General features: G+C 50.1%; 1 protein-coding gene across 5 annotated transcripts in view; it reads right to left on the bottom strand.

The window, feature by feature from the left end:
* Positions 1-26,959, bottom strand: part of ELMO1 (engulfment and cell motility 1) — a 391,469-nt gene that overhangs the window by 3,902 nt on the left and 360,608 nt on the right. For all 5 annotated transcript variants that reach the window (XM_069084405.1, XM_069084406.1, XM_069084407.1 and 2 more), the window contains 3 exons: positions 17,443-17,550; positions 10,285-10,367; positions 3,942-4,019 (listed from right to left, as the gene is read on the bottom strand). In XM_069084405.1, coding sequence (XP_068940506.1) covers positions 3,942-4,019; positions 10,285-10,367; positions 17,443-17,550 — 269 coding nt within the window. The remainder of the gene's footprint in view (positions 1-3,941; positions 4,020-10,284; positions 10,368-17,442; positions 17,551-26,959) is intronic.

The following is a 26,959-nucleotide window of genomic DNA, read 5'->3' as shown; positions in this document are numbered from 1 at the left end:
AAAGGAAACAAAACAGACAGAAGATTCCTACATTAGACTCCTATTTTGGGGACAAAAAGGAGCAAAGCATGGAACAGGAGGAAGACAGTGAAGTCAGAACTCCTGCACCAAAAGCTTCAAAGGAAAATATAAGCTGGTTACAGGCCATAGAAGACCTTAAGAAGCAGATAAGAGAAGTGGAGGAAAAATTGGGAAGAGAAATGAGAACAATGCAAGAAAATTATGATCTGAGAGTCAACAGCCTGACTGAGGAAAATAACACCTTAAAATACAGACTAACTCAAATGGCAAAAGAGGCTCAAGAAGGCAGTGAGGAGAAGAATGCCTTAAAAAGCAGAATTTGCCAGATGGAAAAAGAATCTCAAAAGCTCAATGAGGAGAATCATTCCTTCAGAATTAGATTGGAGCAAATGGAAGCTAATGACTTTATGAGAAGTCAAGATGCTGTTAAACAGATCCAAACAAACGAAAGAATAGAAGGCAATGTGAAATATCTCTTGGGAAAAACCACTGACCTGGAATATAGATCCAGGAGAGATAATCTAAAAATTATTGGACTACCTGAAAGCCATGATCAAAGTAAGAACCTAGAAATCATCCTCTAGGAAGTGCTCAAGGAAAACTGCCCTGATGTTTTAAAACCAGAGAGCAAAATAGAGGTTGAAAGAATCCACCGATCATCTCCTGAAAAAGATCCCAAAAAGAAAACTCCTAGGAATATTATAGCCAGGTTCCAGAATTTCCAGATTAAGGAGAGAATATTACAAGCAGCCAGGAAGGAACAATTTGAATATTGTAGAAACACAATCAGGATAACCCAGGATCTGGCAGCTTCTACACTGAGGGATCGAAGGGCTTGGAATATGATATTCTGGAGGTCAAAGGAGCTGGGATTAAAACCAAGAGTCACCTACCCAGCAAAACTGAGTATTATGTTTCAGGGGAAAATGTGATAATTCAGTGGAATAGAGGACTTTCAAACATTCTTGTTGAAAAAACCAGAGTTGAATAGAAAATTTAACATTCAGATACAAGAAGCAAGAGAAGCATGAGAAAGTAAACAGGGAAAAGAAATCATAAGGAACTTATCAAAGTTGAAATATTAACATTCCTACATGGAAAAACAATAATTGTAACTTATGAAACCTTTCTCAGTAGTTGAAGGGAATATATATATATATATGTATATATATGTCTATATATGAGGGTTTATGGGCATATGTTTACAAGTATTCACAGATAGAGGGCACAGGACCAATTTAACAGGAAGAGATGATACTTAGGTGAAATTAAGAGGTGAGAGAGGAATATAATGAGAGGAGATGGGGAGAGACAATGGGGTAAACTATCTCATATAGAAGAGGCAAGGGAAAATGGTCACAATGGAGGGGAAGAATAGGAAGGCAAAAGGGAATGGGTCAACCTTATTCTCATTGAATTTGGCTCAGGGAGGGAATGAAATATACACTAAATAGGGTATCTCACCCTCCAGGAGAGTAGGGGGGGAAGGGGATGAAAGGGGAGATGATGGAAGGGAGGGCAGTTGGAAGCACCCACTTTTGAAAAGGGACAGGATCAAAGTAGAGAATAGAACAAGTGAGGGGTGGGATAGGAGGGAGGGACATATAGTCAGTGTTTTACAATATATCTACTTTGTTATTGTTTTGCATTAGCCACACATGTACAACCTATACTGAACTTCTTATCTTCCCAGTAAGGGTGGGTGACAAGGGAGGAAGGGAATGAATCTGGAATTCAAAGTTTTAAAATCAAATGTTTAAATATATATACTATTATTAATACTATTTTACATGTAATTGGGAAATAAGATATACAGGCACTGGGGCATAGAGATCCACTGGAAAAGTCGAAGGGGGTATGGGAGAAGATATGGGAGAGAGCAGATTGGAGGAGGGGATATCCTGTGGGACTGCTATTTTGGGGCAGTGGGTAGGGGAAAAACAGGGAGAAAATTTGTGACTCAAAATCTTGCAGAAATGAATGATGTAAACTAGAAGTTAAGAAAGCATTTGGGAAAAAAGAAAAGAGCAGGTCGGCTGCCTTCTATATGGCAGGCCTGACAGAGCTATCAAGTCCCCGGGTCTTCCTGACTGCCCCTCCCGGGGTCTGGGTCCAGCCTCTCTGATTGATCCATGGCCTCCTTCAAAGACAGTGTACTGAGCTGCCTCTAGGCTTCCCATTGTCAATGCCCTGGTCCATAACCAGCTGTGCTTCCAGAAGGACCAAGTTTTATCCCCTCTCTTAAGGAAATGTCAAGTGAGAGGGAATGAGCTTAAGCCTCATCTAAATTCAGGGCTTATGTGTCATCTTTCCTCCCCTTTCAGGAAGTACCATCTCATTCAGAAGCTGCCACAGGTAAAGAGCACACTGAATAACACTGTAGTGAGCTGAGACGGTTTCAGGGCTGAGAGAGGAGCAGGGAGAGGGTCCTGGGGGGCCAGAGAGGTCTGACCCCACAGCCTGGGCAGTCAGGATGAAGGATGCTCATGAATGGCCTTCCTGCTCCCAACGTTTATGTGTCTGTCCCTTACCCCCCCCCCCCCCTCCCACCCCCAATGCCAGAATGCCTATTCCTTGAGGGAAAGGATTTTTTTCCCCCTCCCGGGGCCCTAGTACAAAAAAAAACCTTTTTTTTTTTTTTGGTCTACATGTCTGTACATATTGGCTGATCGATGGATTCATCAGGAAATTGGGCTCTGGTTAGCTCAGGTTAGTGGGAGGGGCAATGCCTCAGAGTGGAGAGAGGTCTAATCCAGCACTCACTGGAGACCAGGAGTGAGGTCCTTCTTGGAGGAGCTGCCTGGGCCTCAGTTTCTCCTGGTGGAAGGGTCACTCTGGCAGCAACTACTTCCCAGGACTGTTAGGAGAGAGCTCCAGGAGGCTCAGTGGTTTCTACTGCTGGCAATCCTCTCTCCCCAACGCCTTTGCCGAGGTTTCATGCTGACGGGTGGGTTTTAAATATAGCTCCCAGCATGTTTTAACAGGGAGAAACAAATTATACGTGTGGCAAAATGTCAAGGAGGAGGAATAAAGGAAACTTGAATATAAAATTTTGACAGCACAGATAGTCCTGAACTTTTTTAAAAAAGTCTCAATGTTTTTTTCTTTTGGCAAAATTCATTGCTTTAAATGATTTGTAAAGGAGAAAACTGAAGACATGAGAAGGGTTTAATTTTGGAAATTCCGAAATAAATTCTGAGGATTAACCACAAGCCCCAGAAGTGCCTCCCCACGTGGCTGAGGCTGGGAGGAGTCCACCGCCTTCCTCTGACTGGGCACATCTCCCCAGGGACAGGTGGGCGGCCATCTCCAGGTTCTGTTCTTGGGGGAGGGGTCTGTGTCTGTGATTCTCACAAACATTTCTTAAGCACTTACTACATGCTAACAACTGGGTGTCCAAACAAAGGCAAACCCTCCCCCGACCTTCAAATAACCATGGTCCCTGCCTTCAATGAGCTTACACTTTACAGGAGGAATGTTTACAATGCTATAACCAGCTGGTAGTTTATTTAAAGCCAGCGGTAGAGTGGACAGACAGCTGGTCTTAGGATCAGGACGACCTGAAGTCAAATCCAGCTTCAGGTTGGCACCAGCTGTGTGGTCCTGGACAAGTCCCTTGATCTGCCTGCCTCAGTTTCCTTATCTGTAAAATGGGGATAATAATAGGGCCTACTCTACACGGTCCCTGTGGATCAAATGACAAACAATACCTGAAATCTTGGCAAACCTTAAGGGGCTATTTTATTCTCTTGGGAAATTGGACTGTAAGACACTGGAAGCTGTTTTGACCGGGTCTAAGGTATCAAAGTTCCTGCTTTCCTTTCTCGGGACATTGGTTTCCTTCCCTTTGTATCCCCCTCTTTTTCTGGGGACGACTCAGCATTTCCCTGAGAAGTCATTCCAGTGTGGGCACCCCTTACCTCGTGCTTATCAGGAGCGATGAAATTGAGCTGACAGTTTGAGTCATACAGGATAGAGAAGGCGAGCTCCAGGACCTCCTAGAACGACAGAGGGGGGGGGGGGAGTCATCAACCTGGTCACTGCTCAGGAAGAGGGGGAGGAGCAAGGGGATCAGACAGAGTCCGGATGGGTGTGAGGGAGGGACAGGGCAGGGTAAGGAGGGACGTGGCTAGTCACGGGAGTCCTCATTCCCAGGGTCTCCCCCCTCTGCTCTAGACCTCCCAGGGGGATCCACACCACCCATTGTCATCCTCAGGGAAGATGCATCAGATCCATTGAGGACCTTGACCCACAAGGCCAAGGACTAAGGTTGTAGGAATATGGGAAGTTTGAAGTGGAGAAGAATTCTGTAGAGGTCTTTAATACAGCTGCCTCATATTAAAAAAGAGGGGAAACTGAAAAAGCTGCAGGAGGAGTAAAAGCTTGCCCAAGATTATAAGTAGAAGGGCTTGGATTCGACCCTGAGACTTCTGACTACTAAGTGAGTACACCTGTGCAGGAAGCAGCCCGATGGACTGGACAGTCATGGAGGATTGTAGAGAGCCAGCACTGAAGTCAAGAAGACCTGTGTTCAAATCCTGCAACTGCCCTATAATTGCTGTTCACCGTGGGCAAGTCATAGAATCTGAGAGCTGGGAGGGACCTCAGCAGCCTCCCGGTCCAGTCCACACTTGGAAGGAATCCCTGCACCAACACAGACAAGCCGCCATGCAGACCTTGCCGGGAGAAATCCCAGGCGCTCCCTCCCCTTGGAGACTGCGTTTATCGCCTGACACGAGCCTCAGCGGGCCTCTTCACACCTTCCTCACGCTGGTCCCACTTCTGCTCCCTAGGGCTGGGCACCCAGTCTGATCTCTCTGCCACACCACAGCCTTCGGAGTCCTTGAAGACCGAGGCTCTCCCTCCCGTCTTTCCTGGTCCGGGATAAATCCCTTTAGCTCCTCCGGACAATAATCTCATTACATGAAGGCATGTCCTTCACTCTCCTGTCTATCCTTCCCTGAACACCCTCATTCTTGAAGAGTGAGAAGTGTCCTTCAGGCGAGTAATGGGCAGAGGACAGTTTGTGTGTGTGTGTGTGTGTGTGTGTGTGTGTGTGAGAGAGAGAGACAGACAGACAGAGAAGAAGATAGAGAGAGTGAAGGAGAGAAAGAGAAAGAAGAGAAGAAGAGAGAGGAGAGTGGAAAGGAAACAAAGAGAGGGAGGGAGAGAATGAGGGAAGGGAGATCCAGAAGTCTGGACCATGGAAGCCCTCTATTAGCCCTCTATGCCAGGCTTATAATTTGTTCCTCAGTCTCTTAAACATTTTCTGACTAGGTGGTTTATATTAGGCTCCAAAGACAAAATCGTTTGCCTTCTGGGAGCAGACACCTCTAACAGTTGGTATCAGAGGAGAGTGTTGCCCACCCCAGTTGTTACATACCCAGTACAGATGAGGAAGCTGCAGAGTTGATCCAGCCAGGAGGAGGGACTAAGAAAGAAGTCAGGAGCCATGGTCCCTCCTGAAAGAGCTACCTCTTTTTTCCTCTTGTTTTTGGAGTGTCCTCCCTCTCTCCACAATTGTGGCTCCCTGGGTCTGAGATGCTAACCTTAAGCCCTGGTCCAGTGCACATCATATGCCCCTGCCCAGATTGTGCCAACTCTGGAGGGACCTTCATTCCAGTGGTGGCTGATTAATGGCTGAGGTAATGAAGAACAGACACATTTACCAGCCATTCCGGCCTCCTTTCCCCAACTCTCATTTTTAGGCCCTTTGATTTCTCACAAAGAAGTCTTTGCTTCCAACCTGCCTATGTCCATTTTCTCCCCATTAGGAATGAAGCCCTCCCTGGACCCTTCCTAACGGCCCCATCTCAGCAGGCTCCTGAGGGACTGCCAAGGGGGCTTTGAGGGCAAGCCCCATGCGTGACTGATGGATGCTCAGTGCTGGGTTAGCTGAAGGGGATGGGATGAGTCTTTTGGTTACCATAAGACAACCCATCCTGACACAGAGAATGAATAGAAAGAAAGTCCACCCTCTTCTCCTTTTCCTCCAAAGGATCCTCCAACCTCCGTGCCTCCCAGGCTGTTTATTCAGATGAAGGATCTTATGGGTACTTGTTTGGTATTCATGATGTCCTTGGGTGGGGGGCTCACACCCCAATGTAGGACATGGCCCCTTCTCCATGTCTCATCTTGGGATCTGGTCTGTGTCTTTCCATATGTCCTGCACAGAGGAACATCTTAATGCATAGAGGCCTCCCATCTACCTTGGTGGATGGGACCCACATTGACAAAATCTTGGCTCCTTCAGCTGGAATAGGGAGGTGGTCAATGATTCCTAAAAATCAGCAGGCATTTATGAAACCCCTACTGTGTGTCTGCTACTATTTTAGCCTTAGAAATTCAAAGACAAAAACAAAAATTCCGCACCCTCAAAGAACTTCCATTCTGCTCAGGAGAGAACAAATACTTGTGTAAGTATATACAGAATTAATGTAAACATAAGGTACTTTAGGGAGGGGAGGAGGGCACAAGCAGCAGAGGAATCAAGTAAGGCTTTGGGTAGATGGTGGGGTTGGCAGCAGGAATCTTTGCTTGTCCTGGGGAAATCGAGGCACATCCAAGGACCCCAGAGCTGCTGTAATAAGAGCCCACCTTCTCGATATTCTTCCAGTGGTGGAATCAGCTCTGACTCAGCACCCATCTCCCAAGACGCTAAGCTGCAGTGGACCCAGAGGCAATGGAGAGATACATTCTGGGCCTTTGGGCCATGTTGCCAAAGAGGACTGGTACATAGACAACATCACTGAGGGCAGAAAAAGGAGGTGGGCTGGTTCCAAGGAGAGAGAGATAGTGGATGCATGGCACGAAGGCTGCCATCGTTCTGTGAAATATTAAAACTCTGAAGGTGGCCTTAAGGTATTAGGAAGTTCTTCTGTGCAGGACTTATGGAAAACACGGACCAGAATCCAGGGTGAGTCACAGGAGCCACATCCTGCATTGGGGTGTGAGCCCATCCCCTACCTTATGATCCCATGAATCCATCAAATCATACAACCACAAGGCCATTCATGGGACTACATGACCTTGGGGGAATGAGGGGGTAGAGGATTCTTTGGGAAGAGAATAGAGGAAGAAGAGGGTGGGCTTCCTTCCACAGCTGGCCCATCTATCCCACCCCCAGCAGATGCCTCATCAGGGTCTATGAAGGAAGTGAAAGGATTGGGACAGCAAGTGGTTAATCATGAGAACTGGGTGAACCCCACTGACTCCATCTTGTGACTCAATTCTGGGGTCAGCTCAGTTCCTTTTCTATCCAATTATGGGTCTAGTCTAGCTTCTGTCTTGAGAAAACTTTATTTAGTTGTGGGAACTGGAAGAAAACCTTATTGTATTGTTTGAACCTAGCCCTGTGTGGCTGGGAGGCTGTACCCCCTCTTCCTGCTGCCTAGAGACCCTTAACCAAGGACATAGGTTATGCTGACCAGAACCCGGTCAGATACAAAGATCAATGTGAATTTTCTCAGCATCACTTATCTCAAACAACCTACGTGTCTTATCTGAAAACTGGCCCCACCCTGGTCCATCAGTCAGTATTTCCCTGCTGCTATGACTGTTTGCAGACATCAGTGGGGAGGGGGACACCTCTTTTCCTGATTTCAGGGAAATGCCCCTATTCACTCTACCCCCTTCCAACTTGGAAAGTCCCTAATCTTACATTCAATTAGAAATCAGGTCACCTAATGTATTGTTTCCTTTTAATAAATTGATCTTCTTTGGTTGATTTTTTTTTTTTTTGCTTTTTGGAGGGCAGTTGAAGTTAAGTGACTTGCCCAAGGTCACACAGCTAGTTTTTGTGTTAAGTGTCTGAGGTCAGATTTGAACTCAGGTCCTCCTGACTCCAGGGCCGGTGCTCTATTCACTGCACTGCCTAGCTGCCCCAATGGTTGATTGTTTTTAATGTATTAAAATGTCTCTCCCTAAATTTGGGGTCTAGCCCTAAGCTGAGGAAGGGGCCTGGTCCCAACCTATTAAGTAATTGGCATTAATTGCCAATTAGGTAATTGGCTGAATAACTTGATAAACTCAGAAGAGGAAGCCTTTTTTTCCTCAGTCATTTCATCTTTCTCCTGCTATACCTAACAGTAAGGAGGAGATAGCTGGCATGGCCTTGGCTGATGGCTGCATCTTTGCTTTGGGAAGTCCCATAGCTGGGTGTTCCCTTCGGTCTGATGGGTGGTGTAGACACAGCAGGGCTGAGGCAGTGGCCCAGAATTGAGGGCTGGACTCACTGGACCAGAGAGTCTGCCTGGCTCTCTGCCAGAGGTGGCCATATTCTCTGCCCTCCTATCATGTGCTTTGCTCTACACTATTCATTCAAACTGTCCTGACCTAGATTCCTGAGAAGGACTGGCTAGAAATGATAGGTTTTGCCATAAACTGCCAAGCCAACTTTAATTCCACCAGGGCTGGCTGGAAGGAGTCCTGGGCCTTCATCTCCTGAACTCTATGTCTGTGGGAGGTGACCTTATCACTTCTAATGGATTTTATTTCTGTCAGGGCCTCGGTGTCATTGAGTCCCTGAGGAAGGCCACACGACTGAGCTCAGCAGATGCTCACGATGGAACCGAATCGTCTTCACAACAACCCTGTGTGGTGGGAACAGGCTTCTCTTCTGTTTTGGTCCAGATGGGGATTTTATCCACGTAGGGAACTCCTGGGCATGGAAACTTCTTGCCTCCAAACAAACAAACAGCTCTCGTGGGACCTTGAGTCTAAAAGAGTGGCTTGGCCCACGGAGAAGTGAGGAGACTCCCTGAGGGTGACAGGGTGACTCGGTGTGGGGCAGCAGTCTTGTGGACTCTGAGGCTGGCACCCTGGGCCTCTGGGCAAAGGCTTTACCCTTCAATCTACTTCCTCCGTCTGTGAAACACTTCACTGTCTCTGGCATTGTTTTCACTTACTGCCATCTCATAATCTGGGCAGGTGCCTCAGAAAAGAGCACAGAGTCTATACTCCCCCCAACCATGCCCTGCAGGAACACTACCCCCAGCTCGCTCCCTCAGTCTTGGTGACTGAGAGCGACCGAGAGCTCACTCTCCTTCTCAAGGTCGCCCATCCCCCTCAGGGACAGCTCAGCCCTAGGAAGTCCTTCCCCAAATTTGCTTCTTTGCAGCACAGCCCCTGGACCTTCTGTGAGTCAGCCCTCCCCACAACACAATTCATTCATTCATTCCCCAAACAGCCTGAGCACCCACCAATGCCTGGCACACCAACCCCAATTCCTCAGGCCCAGGCCAAGCAGGGGCCACATTGCCCTCTGAGGGCAGCAACATTGGTCAGGATGTGAGGCCCCATTTTGCTACCAGAGATGCTGCCTGTGCCTGGGCCTGGTGTGTTTAGGGGCAGAGCAGGAATCCTCAAGCTCCTTGGCCCTCCCCCCTCCTCATGCATGTCCTGCTACCAAAGTGAGAGATGATTGGTGCTGGGGAGGAGGGGAAGGAAGAGAACAGCTTCACTGGGTGGGGGATGACAGGCCTGCTGCAGGCCCTTGGGCTCAGCAGGGCTTTTGACTCAGAGCTGCCAACAGAGATGATGAGCCAGAGAAGAGAGAGGAGGGGCTCCTCCTGTTGCCCGGCTCCTGCCTTAGACTGTCTTCTAATCAGCTTCTGGGAGGCCCCTGAGGACACACCTGTAAGCATGCATGTCAAGCTGACCCACATTGTGAGAAGCACGACTCCATTAATGTCACCAGCACCCCCCCCCCCTGGCTTTGTCCTTGTTCTGTGGATGGCCATAAACCTGGCTCCTCGCCTCTCTGGCTGGGGCATCGTCTCTGAGGCAGGGCGATGGGGGCTCTTGAGTCCATAGGGGCTGGGAATTTCTTGGACAGCCTTAACTCTTGCAAAACCTTTGAGCACAAATGCTATAGAATCTGCCCGCCCAAATAAGGCCTGGCAGCTGGTCCTGCCTGTCATTACTGATCTGGCTTCCAGCCTATCAGGTCTGCTTCCATAGGTTTCAGAGTAAAGTGATTTGTTGGTTCTTCAGAGGAAGGGGCAAGCTTAGCGATTCTTCCATTGAAATAGGGGCTCAAGCACAAAACGAACACCTTTTCCTCCTTTCAAGGGCTATTTAGCAGCTGGAAGAAACCAAAGGGATGAGCAGACACTTATCCCCCTGCTGGGAAGGAATGGGGGGGCCCTGCCACCCTTTCACATGCCAACATCCGTCTTGGGTCCTTCCAGGGGAGCTGGGGCTCTGGTCTCTGCTCCCAGACCAGGATAATCTCGTTCTCTGGGGATGAACTGAGAATCGTACCTTGTTCTGTTTCAAGGCTCCTTTTTCCTTCATGTGTGGGCAGTCCTTCCCCGTCACCACAGCCTTGATATCAGCTACTGGCACTGAAATGCACAAAGAACAGTGTGAACACCATGCCCAGCCAAGAGCCCTTGGTCAGCCCAAGGGGCCAGTCCACAGGCCTACACACACACATGCACACACCCATCACCAACTTCTATTTGCACATCAGTTCTGTTCAGACACATCCCTCGACATTCTACTGTGAACCCCACTTCTAACAAAGAATACAAAGGACTGAAAGTCGCTCACATCAGAGACTCTCCCATTAGAAGGTGAGCCCCCTGAGGGCAGGAACAGAGCTTGGGTCTTTCTTTGTACAGTTCCAGAACTTATCAAGGTTCTCCACACATCTCTAAATGTTTGTTGATTGACTGACTGCTCCCATTGCCTTTATGGAGAATCTCAGTGGCCCTTGAGAACCGGTGCTCGTCAGGGGAGGGAGCACATCCCCGACTCCACCTATTGGCTATGCCCAACTTTAAAAAGGCATCACACTGACCAGACATAATGAATTGACGCCACTCCTGGTGGGTGGCAGGCTTCCAGGATGAAGGCCCTTTTCTGGTGTGCTCAGTCAAGACTGGTCTAAATGGACACAATTTGAAGTATCTCCTTAAGTCCAGGAGCCAGGCTTCCATCCCTCACAGGGTTAGTATGGCTCAAGAGAAAACACAAATACTAAAAATACAGCTCAGCTTTCTAAGCTTGCTCCTTGTCGAGGCAGGCTGCAGAAAACCCGGGGGCACCTGGAACTCTCTCATCTCTGCTCCTCTGTACCGAGCCAAGAGGCCGCATCCCCACGCCCCAAATCTGCCCCTGGGAGGAGCCCTGGGCGCGGCAGAGCCGGTCTGGCCTCAAACTCCGCCGGTTCGGAGGGAGATGGGTGAGCAAGGGGGAGTCCGGCCATGGCCTGGGCTCTTTCTGCCTGCTCTTTGGGCCACTTCAGATCATGCTCTGATGTCCAGAGCTGGCGAACCTGATGAGGATCTCTACACCGGTGCACGAGGGAGAGAGGCGCCCGGCAGGATCAGGGATGCAAATATGGGCGCGGGGGGTGGGGGGGCGGGAGGGTTGTGTAAGTATGGGTGGGGGGGCAGAGATACAGATATGAGGAGGCGAAAAAATGTTCACTTGTTATACTTCGAAGGCTTTTTCAGTATAGAAAGAGGCCTCTCTGACCCTGGATCTTATGATCAGGAATGAAGTTTCAGAGAAAGATTCCAGAAAGCGTTTTTTCAGCCCCGGGTGGGGCAGGGGCAGGGTTCAGCCAAGGGATTCAAGGGATAACGTGCAAAGGCAGAGGGCGGTGGGATCAGGGATTGGGAGGTGGGTCAGTCCTGAGGCCATATCGTCCAAGCCTCTAATTTTTACAGAGAGGGAAACTGAGGGAGGCCCAGGAAAGGACCAAGTCCCTTGCCGAAGGTCACAGAGGGGTCTGAGGTGACTTGGTTTTCTGAGGACTTAGCTGGGGAATGACAGAAAGAAGGGAAACGAGTTGACGTGGGCAGACAAGAGGTCTGCTTGGGGCATGGATTCACTCAAACAACAAGCATTTGTTAACACCTCCTATGGATCGGGCATTGGGTGCTGGAGATAACGAAGGTGCAGCAGTCCTTGCCGGTGGCGAGCTTATGCTCTTTTGGACATGGCGGGGCATGTAGCGTGTGCTCGGGTAAGGAAGCACGTGGACTTAAAACCTGGAGATGGGGGATCTGGATGGCTTTTTGTAGGAGGGGCCACCTAAGTGGTGGGGAGAGGAGGGGGAGGGGAGGGTGTCGGGAGGGTGCGGGTCCAAGGAGGAGGTGGAGCACCAGCCGTACGCAGGGAAGGCGAAGGGCAGGCAGGCCACTTTGATTAGGAGAGAGCGGAAGCAAGGGAGCCAGGTGAAGCCTGCCCAAACAAGGAGGCTGGAGACGGCTGGTGAGGGGGCTCCACATCTCAGGCTGAGGCTCTGTACGGTAGGAAGCGGCCGTGGGGAGCCACGGAGGATTTTTGAGCAGGACAGCGACATGGCAGCTGACCAAGCTTTGGTAGCTGTGTGGAGGATGAGAGAGGGAGAGGCTGGCTTCAGGGAGACCATCGAGGAGGCTTCTGGGACCGCCCAGGATAAGGCTGTATAAGCGGAGAAAAGGGGGGACATGGCGGCTGCTGGGAACGAGATTTCCTTTTTTCCGAAACTACTTTTTTTTTTTTAATCGGCTCTGAGAGAGTAGGGAGAAGCAGGCTTCTCTCTCTCCTCATCCATCCTGCTGTGGAGGGGAGAACTTGCCCTAGATTCTGAGGAATGGAGGGAGGGATGGCCTCGGGGCCTTGCCAACGAGCTGGGAAGTACAGACGCCACGTGCTGGGATGCCGCTGCAGGACCTCGGAGCGACCCCCAGGGACCCGAAGTGAGAGAGAGACTGGGCAAGGTGAAGGCGGGGGGGAAAAGCTGGCCGGCCACACTCTGACAATGACCAGGAACCAGCTCCCAAGGTTACTGAAGGAGAGAGAACTTCTAGTCCTCTGGAATGGGCACCCACCCCTTCTGGAGCTCCGGGGAATGGGCTTCAGGAAGACGGGGGGCTCCTGGAGGGATCTCCTCCAGCTGCAGGGACTCCGGAATGGTCTCATTCCAAGAAATCCATTTAGCCAGAGCCCCACGGGCAGCTCAGCACTCACCTGCCAGGTTCATCTTCCTTCTCCTACCACCACAGGCACAGACACATACAACGGACACACACACACCTCACACACACACACATGTTCATGGCTCATCAAGCCAGCGGCTGTGACTACCACAGAATTCTGTGAGACTGGAAAGTGCCTAGGTAGTCATCCTGCCCATCCCAGTCACTTTACATATGCAAAGGCCCCATTCTAGAGAGCTTAAGGGACATTGCCAAAGGTCACCTGAGGCGCTGGGGAGGAGCCCAGGGCTCTGTTCCACAGACATTGGGAGCACCACAGGATAAGCCATTGTCTGCCCTTGGACAGATTTTAAGAGTTGAGGAAGAGGGATGGCATGCAGGAGGACAGACCAGAGGGTTCCAGAGCTGGAGGTGTGTCAGAGCTCAGAGGCCGTCTGGCCAATCACCTCACTTTATGAAGAGAGAGTCCCCTGGAGGGTCAGCGACTTCCTCAGGGTCAGGTGGGGAGCAAGCAGAAAGAGACAGGATTGGAAGCCAGGACCTTGGATTCTGGAGCTGGCACTTTGTCCACTGTACCAAACTGCTGATGGCATGCTTCCATGGTAGCCTTTGCCTTCCCCAGGAAGCAGTGCTTTCAGTCCCTCCCAGATTCACTGGGAGCCTCCTGGAATCATTGGGAGAAGAGTAGGGACCACTATATATAATAACTAGTAATAATAGTTAACATTTATGCAGAGCCTATGTGCTAAGTACTATGTGAACCTCACGATAACCCTGGGAAATAGGTGATATTGGTATGCCAATTTTACAGATGAGGAAACTGAGGCAAGCAGAGGTTAAGTGACTGGCTCAGGATCACAGCTAGTAAGTGTCTGAGACAGGATTTGAACTCAGATCTTCCTGACTTCAGGATCACTGAGAGACTCAGCTTCTGGGCACAGCTGGTCCTTGTGCTGGGGAGTAGCAGTGGGCCCATTAACTTCCAGCAGCCCAGCTTCCTCCGGAGCACTGCCCAAAGGGTCTGAGGCTCCCCTGGCTCCCACAGAAACCTCCTGGGGCTGGCTTTGTACAGTGACACTGTGCAGCCGGGAAGGGCTGGGGTCTGGCCCCATATCTGGCACAGCCTGGCTTCCTGCTCCTAGTCATGTCTCAGGGCCCGGGCCAGGGAAGGTGCAGGTGACCTGCACTGGGGAGGGTGCTTCACCTGTATTTTTATCTCTGTATCCCCAGTGCCCAGCACTGTGCCTGGTACACAGCAGGTGCTTAATTGATGTTTCCTGATTCATTTAATGGATCATCTCTTGCAGTGACTTGACCTTCCAATAGAATGTAAGCCTCCTGAGGGCAGGAGGTGTCTTCATTTTTGTCTGTGTAGCCCCAGCACCATGAACAGGGCTTGATACCCACCAGGTGCCTAATAAATGCTTGTTGATTGATGGAGTTTAAGTGCCACACTGGATAGAGCACCAGGCCTGGAGTAAGGAAGATCTGAGTTCAAATCCTGTCTCAGACAATTACTAGCTGTATAATCCTGGGCAAGTCACTTAACTGTTGCTTGCCTCAGTTTCCTCATCTGTAAAATTGGCATAAATTGGCACCTACTTCCCACAGTTATCATGAGGCTCAAACAGTGCTTAGCATATAGCCTGGCACATAGTCTGCATAAATGTTAACTAATTACTAGTTATTATGACTGGTCCCTGTTCTCCCAATGCCTTGAGGGGTCAGTTTGTCTTTTAAGTTCCTGTCATCATGAGGTAGTGAATTTTAGAATTGTAAGGGAAGGGATTCTAGTGAAAAGAACCCAAGTCCAAATCCAGCCTCAGACTCTCACTATCTGTGTGACACTTTGCCTGTTTGCCTCAGTTTCCTCATCTGTAAAGTAAACTGGAGAAGGGAAGGACAAACTACTCCCGTATCTTTGCCTAGAAAACCTCAGATGGATCACGGAGAGACAGACACGTCTGCAATGACTAACCACTACAACCCTCGTGTTACAAATGAGGAAACCGAGGCATGGGCCTGAAGGGGTCAGGCTGAAAGACAGCTCTGGACTTTGAGTCTGAGTCCTGAGCCCAGCCCCAGACCTGCCTGCACTCTCCTCCATGCCCTGATTCTCTCTTTGCCTTGGATTTTTCTGCATGTGTATGTTCCTGGCACTTTCTTAATTTTCTCTCTTCTCACATTCTCTCGTCTCCCCTGCTTATTTTAAATGTGTGTTTTTCGATGTCTGGCTCTGCTTCCTACCAATCCCTGTCACAGCCCCTGCCTCTCCCATGTTCTGACTGCTGAGATGCTAGAGGCACAAAGTACAAATAAGAGGTAATTAGGGGCCCGATGAAACGGTCCAACAGATGCAGTGATGCCTGGCTTTGCCAGGGTCTGGGCTTCTCTGCTGGAGGACAATCAACGCTGCTCTGCCTATGGGCTGTGGGCCACCAGCTGACTCACTGGCCAGACTTCATAGTGACTACATGCGCCTTCCAGGAGTAACCAGAGTAAAGTCATGCGTCTTCTGCTGACACTGGTCACAGCCCTGGGCCACTCAGTGGGTACTAGGACAGGACCTGTGACTTCATGTCAAGGGAAAGGGCACGGGGCAGGAATAGGGCAGCCAATTCGGGCCCTTGGGTGTTTGCAGAGGCAAGAGTCTATAGAGAAGGGAGGCCCCGTATCTATTCCCTCTCTCCTACCCTGCACCCATTGAAGGGGTCAGGAGAACTGAGGATTGTGGGAGAGTGGAAGAGGGGAGACGGTTACTCTATGCTGCCTTTCTTGATGTGAGCAATGCCATTTTAGAACAAGACTCCATCTCGGTATGAAAGACCAGGCACTGATAGTCCCTATGTTTTGCCTTTCTTTACCCAAGATCTTGTCAAGGCTAATCAGAGGGCAACCAGAGGCTGCTTTGCTGCGTCAGACCCCCGAGGCCAATGATAGACTAGCCAATGAGGAAGTCTCTGTTCTCTGCTCTAGAAAACATCAGCTGCTTCTGAGGTCAGTGACTGACTGACCTCTCTGCACCCAACCCCACTAAGGGTTTTCTGTAGAATTGAAGGTCCTTTGGAGATTGACCCATACTCAGAAGCCCCTGTGATCCCCAGAGACTCCCTTCTCTGGGCCAACAGATGTTTCTCTGTGCTTTGGCTTGTGTGTGACTGGCCCAGATGAAGCCCACACTGTCTCACACCCTAAACTGGACATAGTCCAGTTGCCTCCATGACAGAAGGAGCCTGACGTGTGACCCAGGGTCCAGAAGGGGAGGGAGTCAGCATCTGTCCACTTGGGAGCCTCAGGTCAGTGTTACTGGGTTGGAGAAAACCTAATGGAGAAGCCCCCAGACCTTGGAGGAGATGGATGAGGGTCTCTGTCAGAGAGGGAGCTGCCACTTGTGATATACCCAGACTGTAAGACCTTGGGGAAGTCAGGCCACTGTTGGGGAAGTCCATCCCACTGACCTCCCCAGAGCCTTCTGGAGAATCCATTGACTCCAGTCCCAGCCACTGCCCACTTGGGACCCTCAGACATTTGCCCTCCTGACTGGCCTGAGCCCTCTGATTCTTCATGAGCAAGACTAGCATCCCAGCAGCCCTAGGCCAGCTTGCAAGCAGGGTTAGCTCACATGAACCCCAGCCAGATGTTTTTGGAATCCTTTTGTGTGACAGGGTATTCAGAGTGAATAGAACTTGCAGTATTTGCCCAGAGAAATGTGGCGAAGATAAAGAGGGTGACACATGTAAAGTTTGTCACAATCCTCAGAAAGACTGACAACATAAACTCAAGGGAATGATATTTCTCTCTTGTGAGACTTTGGAAAAATTGCAAAATGGAAGCAAACCAGCTTCCGAAGTTCCCCTTCCTTGGCTGTCTCATCACATACCATGAATAGCCATCATTTCCACATCCCTGCCACCAAGCCCTGCCAGGGCTGCATCTCAGTGACCAGCTCCAGACCCCAGGGTCCAGGTCTGTGGCCCAATGCGACCATCTGTGCCTGAGTCACTGACCACAGCAAGGGTCCTCCCACAGGGGCAGTGGCAGCCTCCTTGCTGCTTCTCTCCCGTGACATATCTTCTCCTCTCTCCAGGCCTTTGAACATGCCATCTGCCAAGGCTGAATGCCCTCTCTTTTCCGCTCTGATTCTCAGAATCCCTAGATCCCTTTAATGCTCTGCTCAAGTGATACCGCTTATATGAATCCTTTCCTGATGGCTTTAGTGGTTAGCACTCTCCCCCACCCCCAAACGACCTTGCAAACATCTCATAGTGACTCATTGGAATATCCTGTGGTACAGGAGAATGTAAGCTCCTTGAGGGCAGATGTTTCATTTTTAGTTCTGACTCCCTAGTGCCTCCCAGTGCAGAGTCCAGTATACAACAGACCTTCATGATTCCTTGTTGGATTAGGTTGGCTGGAGCCAAGGCTGGGAGTGGGGGAAGCCCGCTGAGCACCACAGAAGTGGCCCCAGTCTGGAAGGGCGACTTACGTTTGTCCTGCAGCGAGTCATGGGGCACCTCTCCCTGGGGGCTCTCCTCCAAGTCTCCGTAGTGAAGAACTTTGTGATTGGGTGACAGCCGACAATACCAGAATTTGTCTGTGGGAGAAAATACCAGTTCAGAGGGTGGGCGATTCCAGAGACTCACGACAGTGACGTTCAACAGCCTAAGCAGTTGGGGTGTGTGTGTGTGTGTGTGTGTGTGTGTGTGTGTGTGTGTGTGTGTGATTTTCAGTTCTGCAGGGATGGCTACGTCCAAGCTGGAGAGCCCTGCCCTCCAACCGGTCAATGGCACCCTCGTCTCGTATCTGCTGTTGTCTAGACAAGAGTAAAGCATTAATTAGGCACTTACTCTGCGTCAGCCCCAGTGCTAAGTGCTGAGTAGTTATAGCAATGAGAAAATGACTCAGCTGCTAATCCCTGGGAGTCCGTTCTCCTATTTACATTACCCATGATGCAAAAATGCACACGGAGCAGTCAGCTAGGAGAAGATGGAGACCGAAAAATGGGGAAACTGACAGATAACCTTGCGGGGGGCATTTTTCTATTAGACTGTCAGCTGTGTGAGGGCAGGGAGTGCAGCTAAGTCACCTTTAGTAATATGGCGCACGTCCACCATTAATATCCACGGAATCAGTGACAAATGGTTGGCATGAATGGGCTCCAGCTGGGGATGCATTGAAAGGAAGAATTCCAATGGTTTCAGGCTTGTGGAGGTCCTTCAACGCAGAGACCCCAGACTTGAGCATCAGCGCCCACTCTCTCCCGTCATAGAAGTAGAGTCCAGCTTCCTCACTAAGGTTAGACCCTCTCGACCTGCCCCCTGATCCTCTCCCTCCTGCCTCCCCAAGGACCTTGTTCTCAGGAGTCTTTTCTCATACATGCTGGTCAACGTACTCTCTTCTTAAGGGGTCTTTCTCTGACCTTTCTAGTCCAGCCTGCGACTCTTTCAGCTTGGCTCCTTCCTCCTGGACACTCTGCCCAGCAACACAGGATCCTGGATCTGCAGCTGGACGGGCACCTCACGGCCCTGTTAATACAGCCCTCGCTTTACACGTGAGGAAACTGGGACCAGAGAAGCCAAGGAACTTGCCTGAAGTCCTCCAAGCAGTAAGGGGCAGAGCTGGAATTTGAACACAGGTCCTTGACTCCAAGTTTTGCACACTTAGTTCGATTTGTTCCTTGGATTCCACTCTCTTGCTTCTACTAGTTCCTTTTCTTCCTCCTCTTTCTCCCTTGATGGCTCCTTGTCTTCTCCAATGCCAGGGCTTCTCAAGGGCTGCTCCCCCCTCCCTTCCCTCTTTGTACTTGCTGCTTTGGGCACTCCCTTGGACCCTCCACCGTGGGCTACTCCTCTGTCCCTTTGGCCCTGACCTCTCTCTCAGCTTCAGTCTCACATGTGCGTGGTGATGCATTGCCACTCGGATACCTCAAAAACACTGCAAACTCCACACCCCCAAACTCAGCCAATCAACGAGGATTTGTAAGCACCAGCTATGAGTCAGGCACCGTCCTAAGTGCAGAGGAGAGAAAGAAAGGGGAAAAGAGGTCCCTGGCCTCAAGTAGCACCCAAACTCATGCAGAGACAAAGTGTAAAGAACCAAGTACATACAGACATACGCGGTTTAAAAGAGAAGTGGTTCCAGAGGGAAGGGATGTGTGTGTCTGTGCGTGCATGTGTGTCTGGGGATGTACGTGTTTGTGTGTCTGGGGAGGAACAAAGAAAGGCTTCTTTCAGAAGGTGAGATTTGGCTAGGATCTCATTCTCTTTGTAATCCTGATCCTCATTCTGATATTTCATGATTTGTGGGATCCCTGTCTGTGACTGTTGAATTCTCATTGACTTCTCTCCTTCCCCCCTTCTCTACCTGAGCAGTGACCACATCCTATTGATTCTGACTGCCCCCTAGGCCTCCCATTGTGCCCTCCTCTCTGCTACTTGCCCTTTGATGTCTGGTAGGATCACAGAGCCACAAGGTCATCTAATCCAACCCTGACATTTAGAAATGAGGGCATTGAAGCCAGGAAGGAAGGGACTGGCTGAGGGACACTCAGGCAATACTTGGCAGAGCTGGGATTTTAACTCAGACTTTAGGACCCCAGGTTCATCTCTGTTCTTTGAGGGACTTTGAAGAGACTGTGGTCTTGGGGATTGTATAAGGGAAGTGGAGGAGGCTGAGGGTCCATGCCACATCCCAACTCCTCTTCCACAGAGCAGAAAAATAGAGACATTACTGTTTGTTGAGTTGAGAGGTCTTGGACAAATTCGTGAATAAATGGATGGATGAAAAAACAATTTCTTAAACACTAATTATTTGCCAAGTACTGGTGTTAAGCAATGAGAATGTAAATGAAAAAAATTGAGACTGTTCTTGTACTTAAGTAACTTACATTCTAATGGGGGGGGGGCAAAGTGGGGGAGGGGTTGAGTGGGCAGGGGCAGGGATGGTGAGGGAGGCTGTGGGGACTGATGCACTGACCCATACCTTTCCAGAAGCCTGGAATTTGGGGTCAGTCTGAGGACTATGCTGGGAACAAAGGGTGAAAGCTGGGGTGGAGGAAAGCATTTTCCCTCTGGTCCTATCTACATCCATGCACTAGTCTGACATTTTTTTTTTAGTCTGACATTTCTTGAATGCAAAGTAATTTCAAAGAGAATGGAATTTGCCCGGTTAAACATTTCTTTTAGAAATACACCATACTTGATTTTAAAGTGGAAAGTGTTTTAAATAGAAATTGTTTTTAAAAATAAGCTCTTGAAAACCCAGAATGTAGGAGCAGCTGTGGGTGTCCTACCTTCAGCCCTTGAACTGTCTCTCCCCCTCCCCCTAAAAGAAAAGAGGTAGGGGTGTGGGGTCCCAAGAAGGAGCCGAACAGTGACATGTCGGCCCAGGAAGTCTCACATTGTGAGCTGATCAAGGCTCGTGTCTCTGAGAACATTTGGAAGAAGAAAAGCCATGATTATACCGAGTTCCTTATATGAGTTTCATCAGACAAATGTATCATTATCTATTTTCCATAAAAAGAAGATATGATCTCATCAATCAGATGTGAGAAATGCAGAGAAAGGAGGACTGGAGGGTTTGGGTTGTTAGAGCAGTATTTTCTGGCATCTCCCCTCGAGGCTAGGATGCCTGAGCCAGAGTTAAAGTCCCAGGCTCCAGATTTAAAGCTGGCTCTTTTCTGGCTTCACATTCAGGGCTTGTGTCCTTCTTGGGAACACTCTCTTAGATGAGGCATCTCAGCCTGTCTTTTGACCCGGACTACGAAAGCCTGGGTCCTGACTCTAGGACCCTGTAGATACTCAATCAACAATGATTTAAATCTTCCTGCAGGTAGGACATCTGCCTTTCATCAGGATCTCATTTTCATTTCAAAAACTGAAATTTGTAGATCAGTTGTTGATGAGAACTAAAGGAAGAGGAAAATAACCAAAATTACTTTAATTTTGGTGGTGGTTTCAATAAAATTTCAGCGAAGAGAGTCCTCCAAAGTGGAGGGAAGAAAGACTACAAATGAGGAGGCCGAACCAAAAGAGGGCGGAGCTCTTGGGTCAGACCCTGGGCAAGTGACCCAACTCCCCTGAGACTCAGTTTTCTTATCTGTGAAGTGGGCATAATAATGCTTGGTCATCCCGGGGAAAGACCTTTGTGTGCCTTCTGGAAATGGCAATGATCCCTATGCCACAGCTGCAGGGGAGATAGGAAGAAAAAAAAAGGAAAGCCCAAACTGGTGACTCAGAATTCCCTTCCAAGAGGCCTTTCCCCAGTGCAGCTGAGAATGTAGCCTTCTAAAAGTGTGTTTGATTCATGAAATGCAGCAGAGCAGCTCTGAGCCCGTGAGCTGGATGGCTGCTTGAGCAGGCCTGGCCATCAGAAGGCTGAGGAGCTAAGACCCAGGCTGCTCCCCAGTCTGACTTGCTTTCTTCCTGGCCTCAAGGGGCTATTGGCCCTGTCCTCGAAGCACTGACAGGAGCAGAGAAAAGGCTTCCAGAGGCTTCTCACTATACCAGGCCTAAAGGTGGGTGAGTCAAGTAGACTGGGTGCATGTTGTTATCTAAGTGCCTGCCCATCTATCTCTCTGCCATGGGCTGGTGTGCACCCTGGGCTGGGGGCCTCTGAGAGAACAATGGGCAGCTCAGGCCAGTGTTCATGGTTATGGGCAAAAACAGGCTCTCTGCGTACATGGGCAGGTGGGAGAGGCAGGGAGGAGGGGTGTCTTTAAGACATAAGTTTTTGAATCAGAGGCACATGCCTTCTCCTATTTCCCCATCCAAAGATAGTCCCTAGGGGCTAAGGACCCTGATCTCATAACAAGATCACCGTGAAACATCCTAACGAGTAGTTCTTAGAATGGTAAGACTCAATGCGAACACGGGAGGAGCAGCATCTGTTAGCTTTTAGAGCCTGTGGTTTTGATTTCAGATAGCATTCAAGCTGGCATGTCTGACATATTAAGTACTATGGCAAATGTAGTCAAAAGTAATCCATCCACCCACCTACTCATTCATCCATCTATCCGTCCATCCATCCATCCATCCATCTGTCCACCCATCCGTCCGTCCGTCCGTCCATCCATCCGTCCGTCCATCCATCCATCCATCCGTCCGTCCATCCATCCATCCGTCCATCCATCCATCCGTCCACCCATCCATCCGACTATCCATCTGTCCGTCCGTCTGTCCATCTGTCCGTCGATCCATCGATCCATCCATCTGTTCTTCAGTCCATCTGTCCACCCATTCATCCGACCATCCATCCATCCTTCCATCTGTCCATCTGTCCATCCGTCCATCCATCCATCCATCCATCCATCCATCCATCCATCCATCCATCCATCCATCCATCCATCCATCCATCCATCCATCCGTTCACCCATCCATGTACCTGTTCATCTATCTAACCACTTTCTTACCCATCTATCTACCTACCCATTTTCCTACACATCCATCTATCTATCAGCCCATATCTCTGCCCTACAAAAACACCACGCCTAGCCATCCTACCACTCACCTGCACAGGTCTCCACTGAGCACTCACCCTGCACAGCTGTGCACTCCTCTACCCAGACAATGCCCACAGAAGGCTACCATGTCCACAGCACTTGCTCTAGCCAGGGCTACACGACCAGCTGTAGCTCAGACAGAGTAATGTGATAGAGAACACAAATTACCCAGATGTCTGGCTTCCATCTGTTAGCCACAGCACAATCCAACAACAGTGAAAAGAGACATACTTGTTTTCTATTTTTTGTGTTTTTTTTGTTTGGGGAAGTGAGGAGCAAAGAAGCATTTTCCGCATCCACTACACCATTGGTGCTTTGGGAACTAAAGCACAGAAACATCAGCTCTTTCTTTGGAACCTCACAAATGCTGTATGACAAGTATAATCACCCCAACTTTACAAATGAGGAAACTGAGTCTCAGAGGGGGGGAGTGCCTACACAGCCTCTAAGTGGGTGGCAGACGTTGCATTCAGGCCTTCTTGGCCCAGCTCTGCTGGCTAAGCCTCCTTCCCTCTCTAGTGGAGGTCTCTCCTTTGTGCCTCTCTTGGGGTCAGTACTCAGTGGATGACTGAACTGGGTGCAGCAGGACACAGGCTGATCTAGGGGGATCAGAGCTAAAGCAGATGCGGTCAGACACTCTACTCCTTACAATCCTCAGTCAGTCCACGGTGTAGCGAAGAAGATGCCTCATTGTGAAACTGTGATGAGCTTCTGAAAAACCAGTCCCTCAATGGCTTGAACATCAAGGCCCTCCCAGTCCATCTTCCTCCTCTCTGGATTTGTCAGGGCCCGTCCAGGCTTCTCGTGACCTCTGCACACAACAAGCATGCCACGTGCTGAAGTGGCCAGTCCCAGAGCTCGGCTTCTCCACTTTCTCATGGGATCAGCTCTCTGGAGAGATGGCCGCAGATCCTTCCATTTTCTCTGTTCTCCTTGCAGTTCAGGTGCATGGGTTCTGAAGATGGTGGGTCTCACGCTAAGATCTCTGCAGAGTTATTTTCTCTTCCATTATTTTTTCTGTTTAATGAGGCAATGCTGTTTGTCGTCTTCAGCCACCTTCCTCCAAAGGTCACATCTGCTCAATTCAGTCGACTTTCTTCTTTGTGTGAGCCTGTCTGGTGGCTGTGACATTCAGCTCCTCCCCACTTTCCTCCAAGAGTCTCTGTGATGCACAGGCTGGCCCCACACCTTTGGCCTCTGTTGTTTCTGATGTCCAGCCTGACTTCCCAGCAGGGTTTCTGCTGTGCTTGCAGGCATTTGCTTTCACATCTAACAGAATATAAACCGGCGGAAGCTGACTGAGCTGGGAGCATCTTGCCAAGTTCTTCCCCACTTTCTCACCTTCTCTGTCCTCTGTGACAGATGCTGCCCCTTGGCTCCAATTATCTCCAGGGGGGTCTGTTTGCTTGAGCTCAACGTTCCATGAAATTGTGTTTCTAGCTGCCTCTGGGCATGCTGTGAAGCCAACTCCTCAATCTGTGTTTGTCGGAGGGGAGTGGGGAGTGCCCTTCAGCTCACCTGCGTTTCCTCTGAGTCTTGGGGTGTCATTTAGAGGAAGAACATCAATGTGGCCATAACTTAGCTTCTCCAAGAATTTGTCAGCTTGCTGGGTCATGGGAGGAAAATCATCCATTCACACAATTAACAGGTGAGTTAATGTTTATCCATAGTTCAAGAATGGCATAACTCTTGGCACCTTTTGCCTCCTCAGTCAACGAGTCACAGTCATTTCTAAAGCAGAGGGGGTGGCACAGGACCAAAGTTTGCTTTGTGTTTTTGTCCATTTTGTCTCCCCAAATTATCACCTGGTGTTCAAGCCTGTCTTACTTGGTGAGGTCAGTCTTCAGACAGCAGGTACAAGAAACTGTGTAGTAGTCACGTGACAGCTGGACTCTGGGTCATGGGGATCTGGGTTCAAATTCTGTCTTAGACACTCACTACTTGTGTGACTCTGGGTAAGTCACTGAACCGCTCCATGCCTCAGTTTCCTCACCTGTAAAATGAGCGGAGTGGACATGATGGACCCCTCTCAGCTCTGAATGGCTGACGCTCTGATCTTAGAAGGCAGAGGCAGGCTCACATTCAGAGACTTCAGGGGTCGGGAAGACAGCCTCCGAGGATCCTGGGTCACCTCCAAGGACTCTCATAGTCTAACCTTTGGCTAAGTTCTGTCTTATGCCAAAGGGAACAACTGTGCTCTCCCCGCAGCAGCTCTTACTTCACTAGGACAACCGGCAAGAAGCTTGAGTCCGACGCTCAAGAACTGCTTTTTCATTCATTTTCCCTGATTCGTCTCTTCATTGCCTGTGCTGGGGCCACACCCAGGAGAGACCCGGAGGTCCTAGTTAACATTGTTGTTTCAGTCCTATTTGACTCGTGACCACATTTTGGGTTTTCCTGACAAAGATACAGGTTTGCCATTTCCTCCTCCAGCTCATTTTACAGATGAGGAAACTGAGGCAAACAGGGCTAGGTGACTTGCCCAGGGTCACAAAGCTAGTGAGTGTCTGAGGCTAGAGGACCAGCGCTCTCTCTAGCAGCTCCCCCCTTAAAATATAGTGATCCCACCACCATCATTGCTGCTGTTGCTGTTGCTACTGCCATTACCGCTACTACCTATACACCAGGTCCTGCAAACCCTGATCCAAGGTTGCAGACGCTGCCACCGAGGTGCGGCCCTGCTTGCAGCATTCAATTGCTCTTCTCCACTGGCTTCGAGACTCCGCTGGCTGCGTGAGCCGTGGCTCCCTCCGGGAAATGATTCCATCTCCCCCTCCTCGCCCAGACAGATGGCCGCCTGCTCCCCAGGTGCCAGCGCAGCCCAATGCGTTTTCTTGCACCTCCGGGACGGCGTGTTCCCATTTATCACACAGAAAATAGGGAGGACCCCCAGGCGGCTGATCAACATTCCGCAGCAGCGGCGTCTGGACCCGGGGCGTTTCCAGAGATCCCCAGCTCCCTTCCAGGCTCAGCTGCAAGTCCTTCCTCATCCCCCGGCGTCGCTGTCCTTCCCCACATTGTCCTGCGGCTGCTTCTCCGTGGATGTGGTAGAATGTGAGCTCTCTGAGGGCAGGGGCCGGTTCATTTTGCCCCCAGGACCAAGCTCGGAGTCCGACTCATCTCCAGAAAGGCTGACCGCATCTCAGCATTCCAAAGGGGCTCATCACAGCTGTAAGAACATGGGCGGTAGGCCAAGCTGGCGATGTCGCCGGGGTGCCCCTGGATGCACCAAGTGTGATGATTCTCTACAGTGCAAAGCGCTAAGATGGGAGCCCAGGAAGCCCCATTTGGCAAATGCTTGGCTTGGTTAAGAGCCCTCAAAAGCTGGTGCTGGGAGGGACCGTCGAGGCTGCCTGGCCCAACTTCCTCATTTTTCCCATAAGGAGATGGTCGAGGCCGCAGGGCCAGGATTGCCCTCAGGCTCTCTGACTCCCAACTCAGCAAAGATCAGGCAAGACCTTCTGATTTTCTGAAGGCCGAGGGGGATTTTAATATCGTTGGGTGACTGAGATCGCCCAGATTGTGTAGCAAAGTCAGAGCTAGAGCTGGACTTGGGACGAAATACAGTGTAAAAGGAAGCTTTCCAAGTGAACCCTGCCCAGGCCTCCTCCATCTTTACTCTCCTGGGGCTGAACATCAAGCCTGGCAGCCCAGAGTGCTGCTACATGTTCCTGGGCAGTACCTGGGCCTCCCAACATAACTGGCCAGAGGGTTGGGGTAGACCTAGCGCTGAATGGTGGTGAGCCTCCTGCTAAGAACCCAGTGGTCCCAGAGTACTGTATTCCCAGGGGATTGGGGGTGTTCCCTCAGGACAGGGAATGTTGGGCTTCTGGCCTTTTCAGCTTAGAAAGAACATCCCAGGCCCTCAGAGTCTCCCTCATAGTAGGAGGTAGTGCTGTGTAATGTGACTGCAGAGGGAGGAAGGAGCCTTGAATGACAAACAGAAGACTCTCTGTTAGGTCCTGGAAGCAATGGGATCCACTGAAGTTTACTGAGTAGGGGGAGGGCGTGTGTGTGTGTGACACGATTGTAGGAGTGGGGAGAGACTGGAGGCAGACAGACCCCCAGCAGCTACTGCAATAGTCCAGGCATGAGGGGATGGGGGCCTGCACCAGGGTGGGGAAGGTATCAGAGGAGAGGGGGCAGGGGATGGGGGTCTGCACTGGGGGGGAGGTGTCAGAGGAGAGGGGGGGTCAGGGGATGAGGGTCTGTACTGGGGGAGAGGTGTCAGAGGAGCGGGGGCAGGGGATGAGGGATGGAGGTCTGCCCCAGGAGTTAGCACAGGTGTCTTCACAGATGTGACCTTTGGGATCAGGGCTTCTCAGAGGAAAATTCAAGAGTTTCTCAATGAATGAGAACAGATTTTTCCTGCTGAATCCTCCCAACTCGGGGAGTTGTACAGGGTTATAACTACATATATTATAGCTACAGGGTTATAGCATTGCTCTAGAAGGGGACAAAAGTGGGAGGAATTGTATAAGAGCCCCACCCCCACCATGTAAAG

The sequence above is a fragment of the Petaurus breviceps genome, unplaced genomic scaffold (genome assembly GCF_028583685.1).
Source record: "Petaurus breviceps papuanus isolate PSGF00001 unplaced genomic scaffold, PetGlider_PUasm1.0 174, whole genome shotgun sequence".
Taxonomy (NCBI): domain Eukaryota; kingdom Metazoa; phylum Chordata; class Mammalia; order Diprotodontia; family Petauridae; genus Petaurus; species Petaurus breviceps.
Note: the sequence above shows the minus strand (reverse complement) of the source record. Positions and strands in the feature narration are given on the sequence as shown.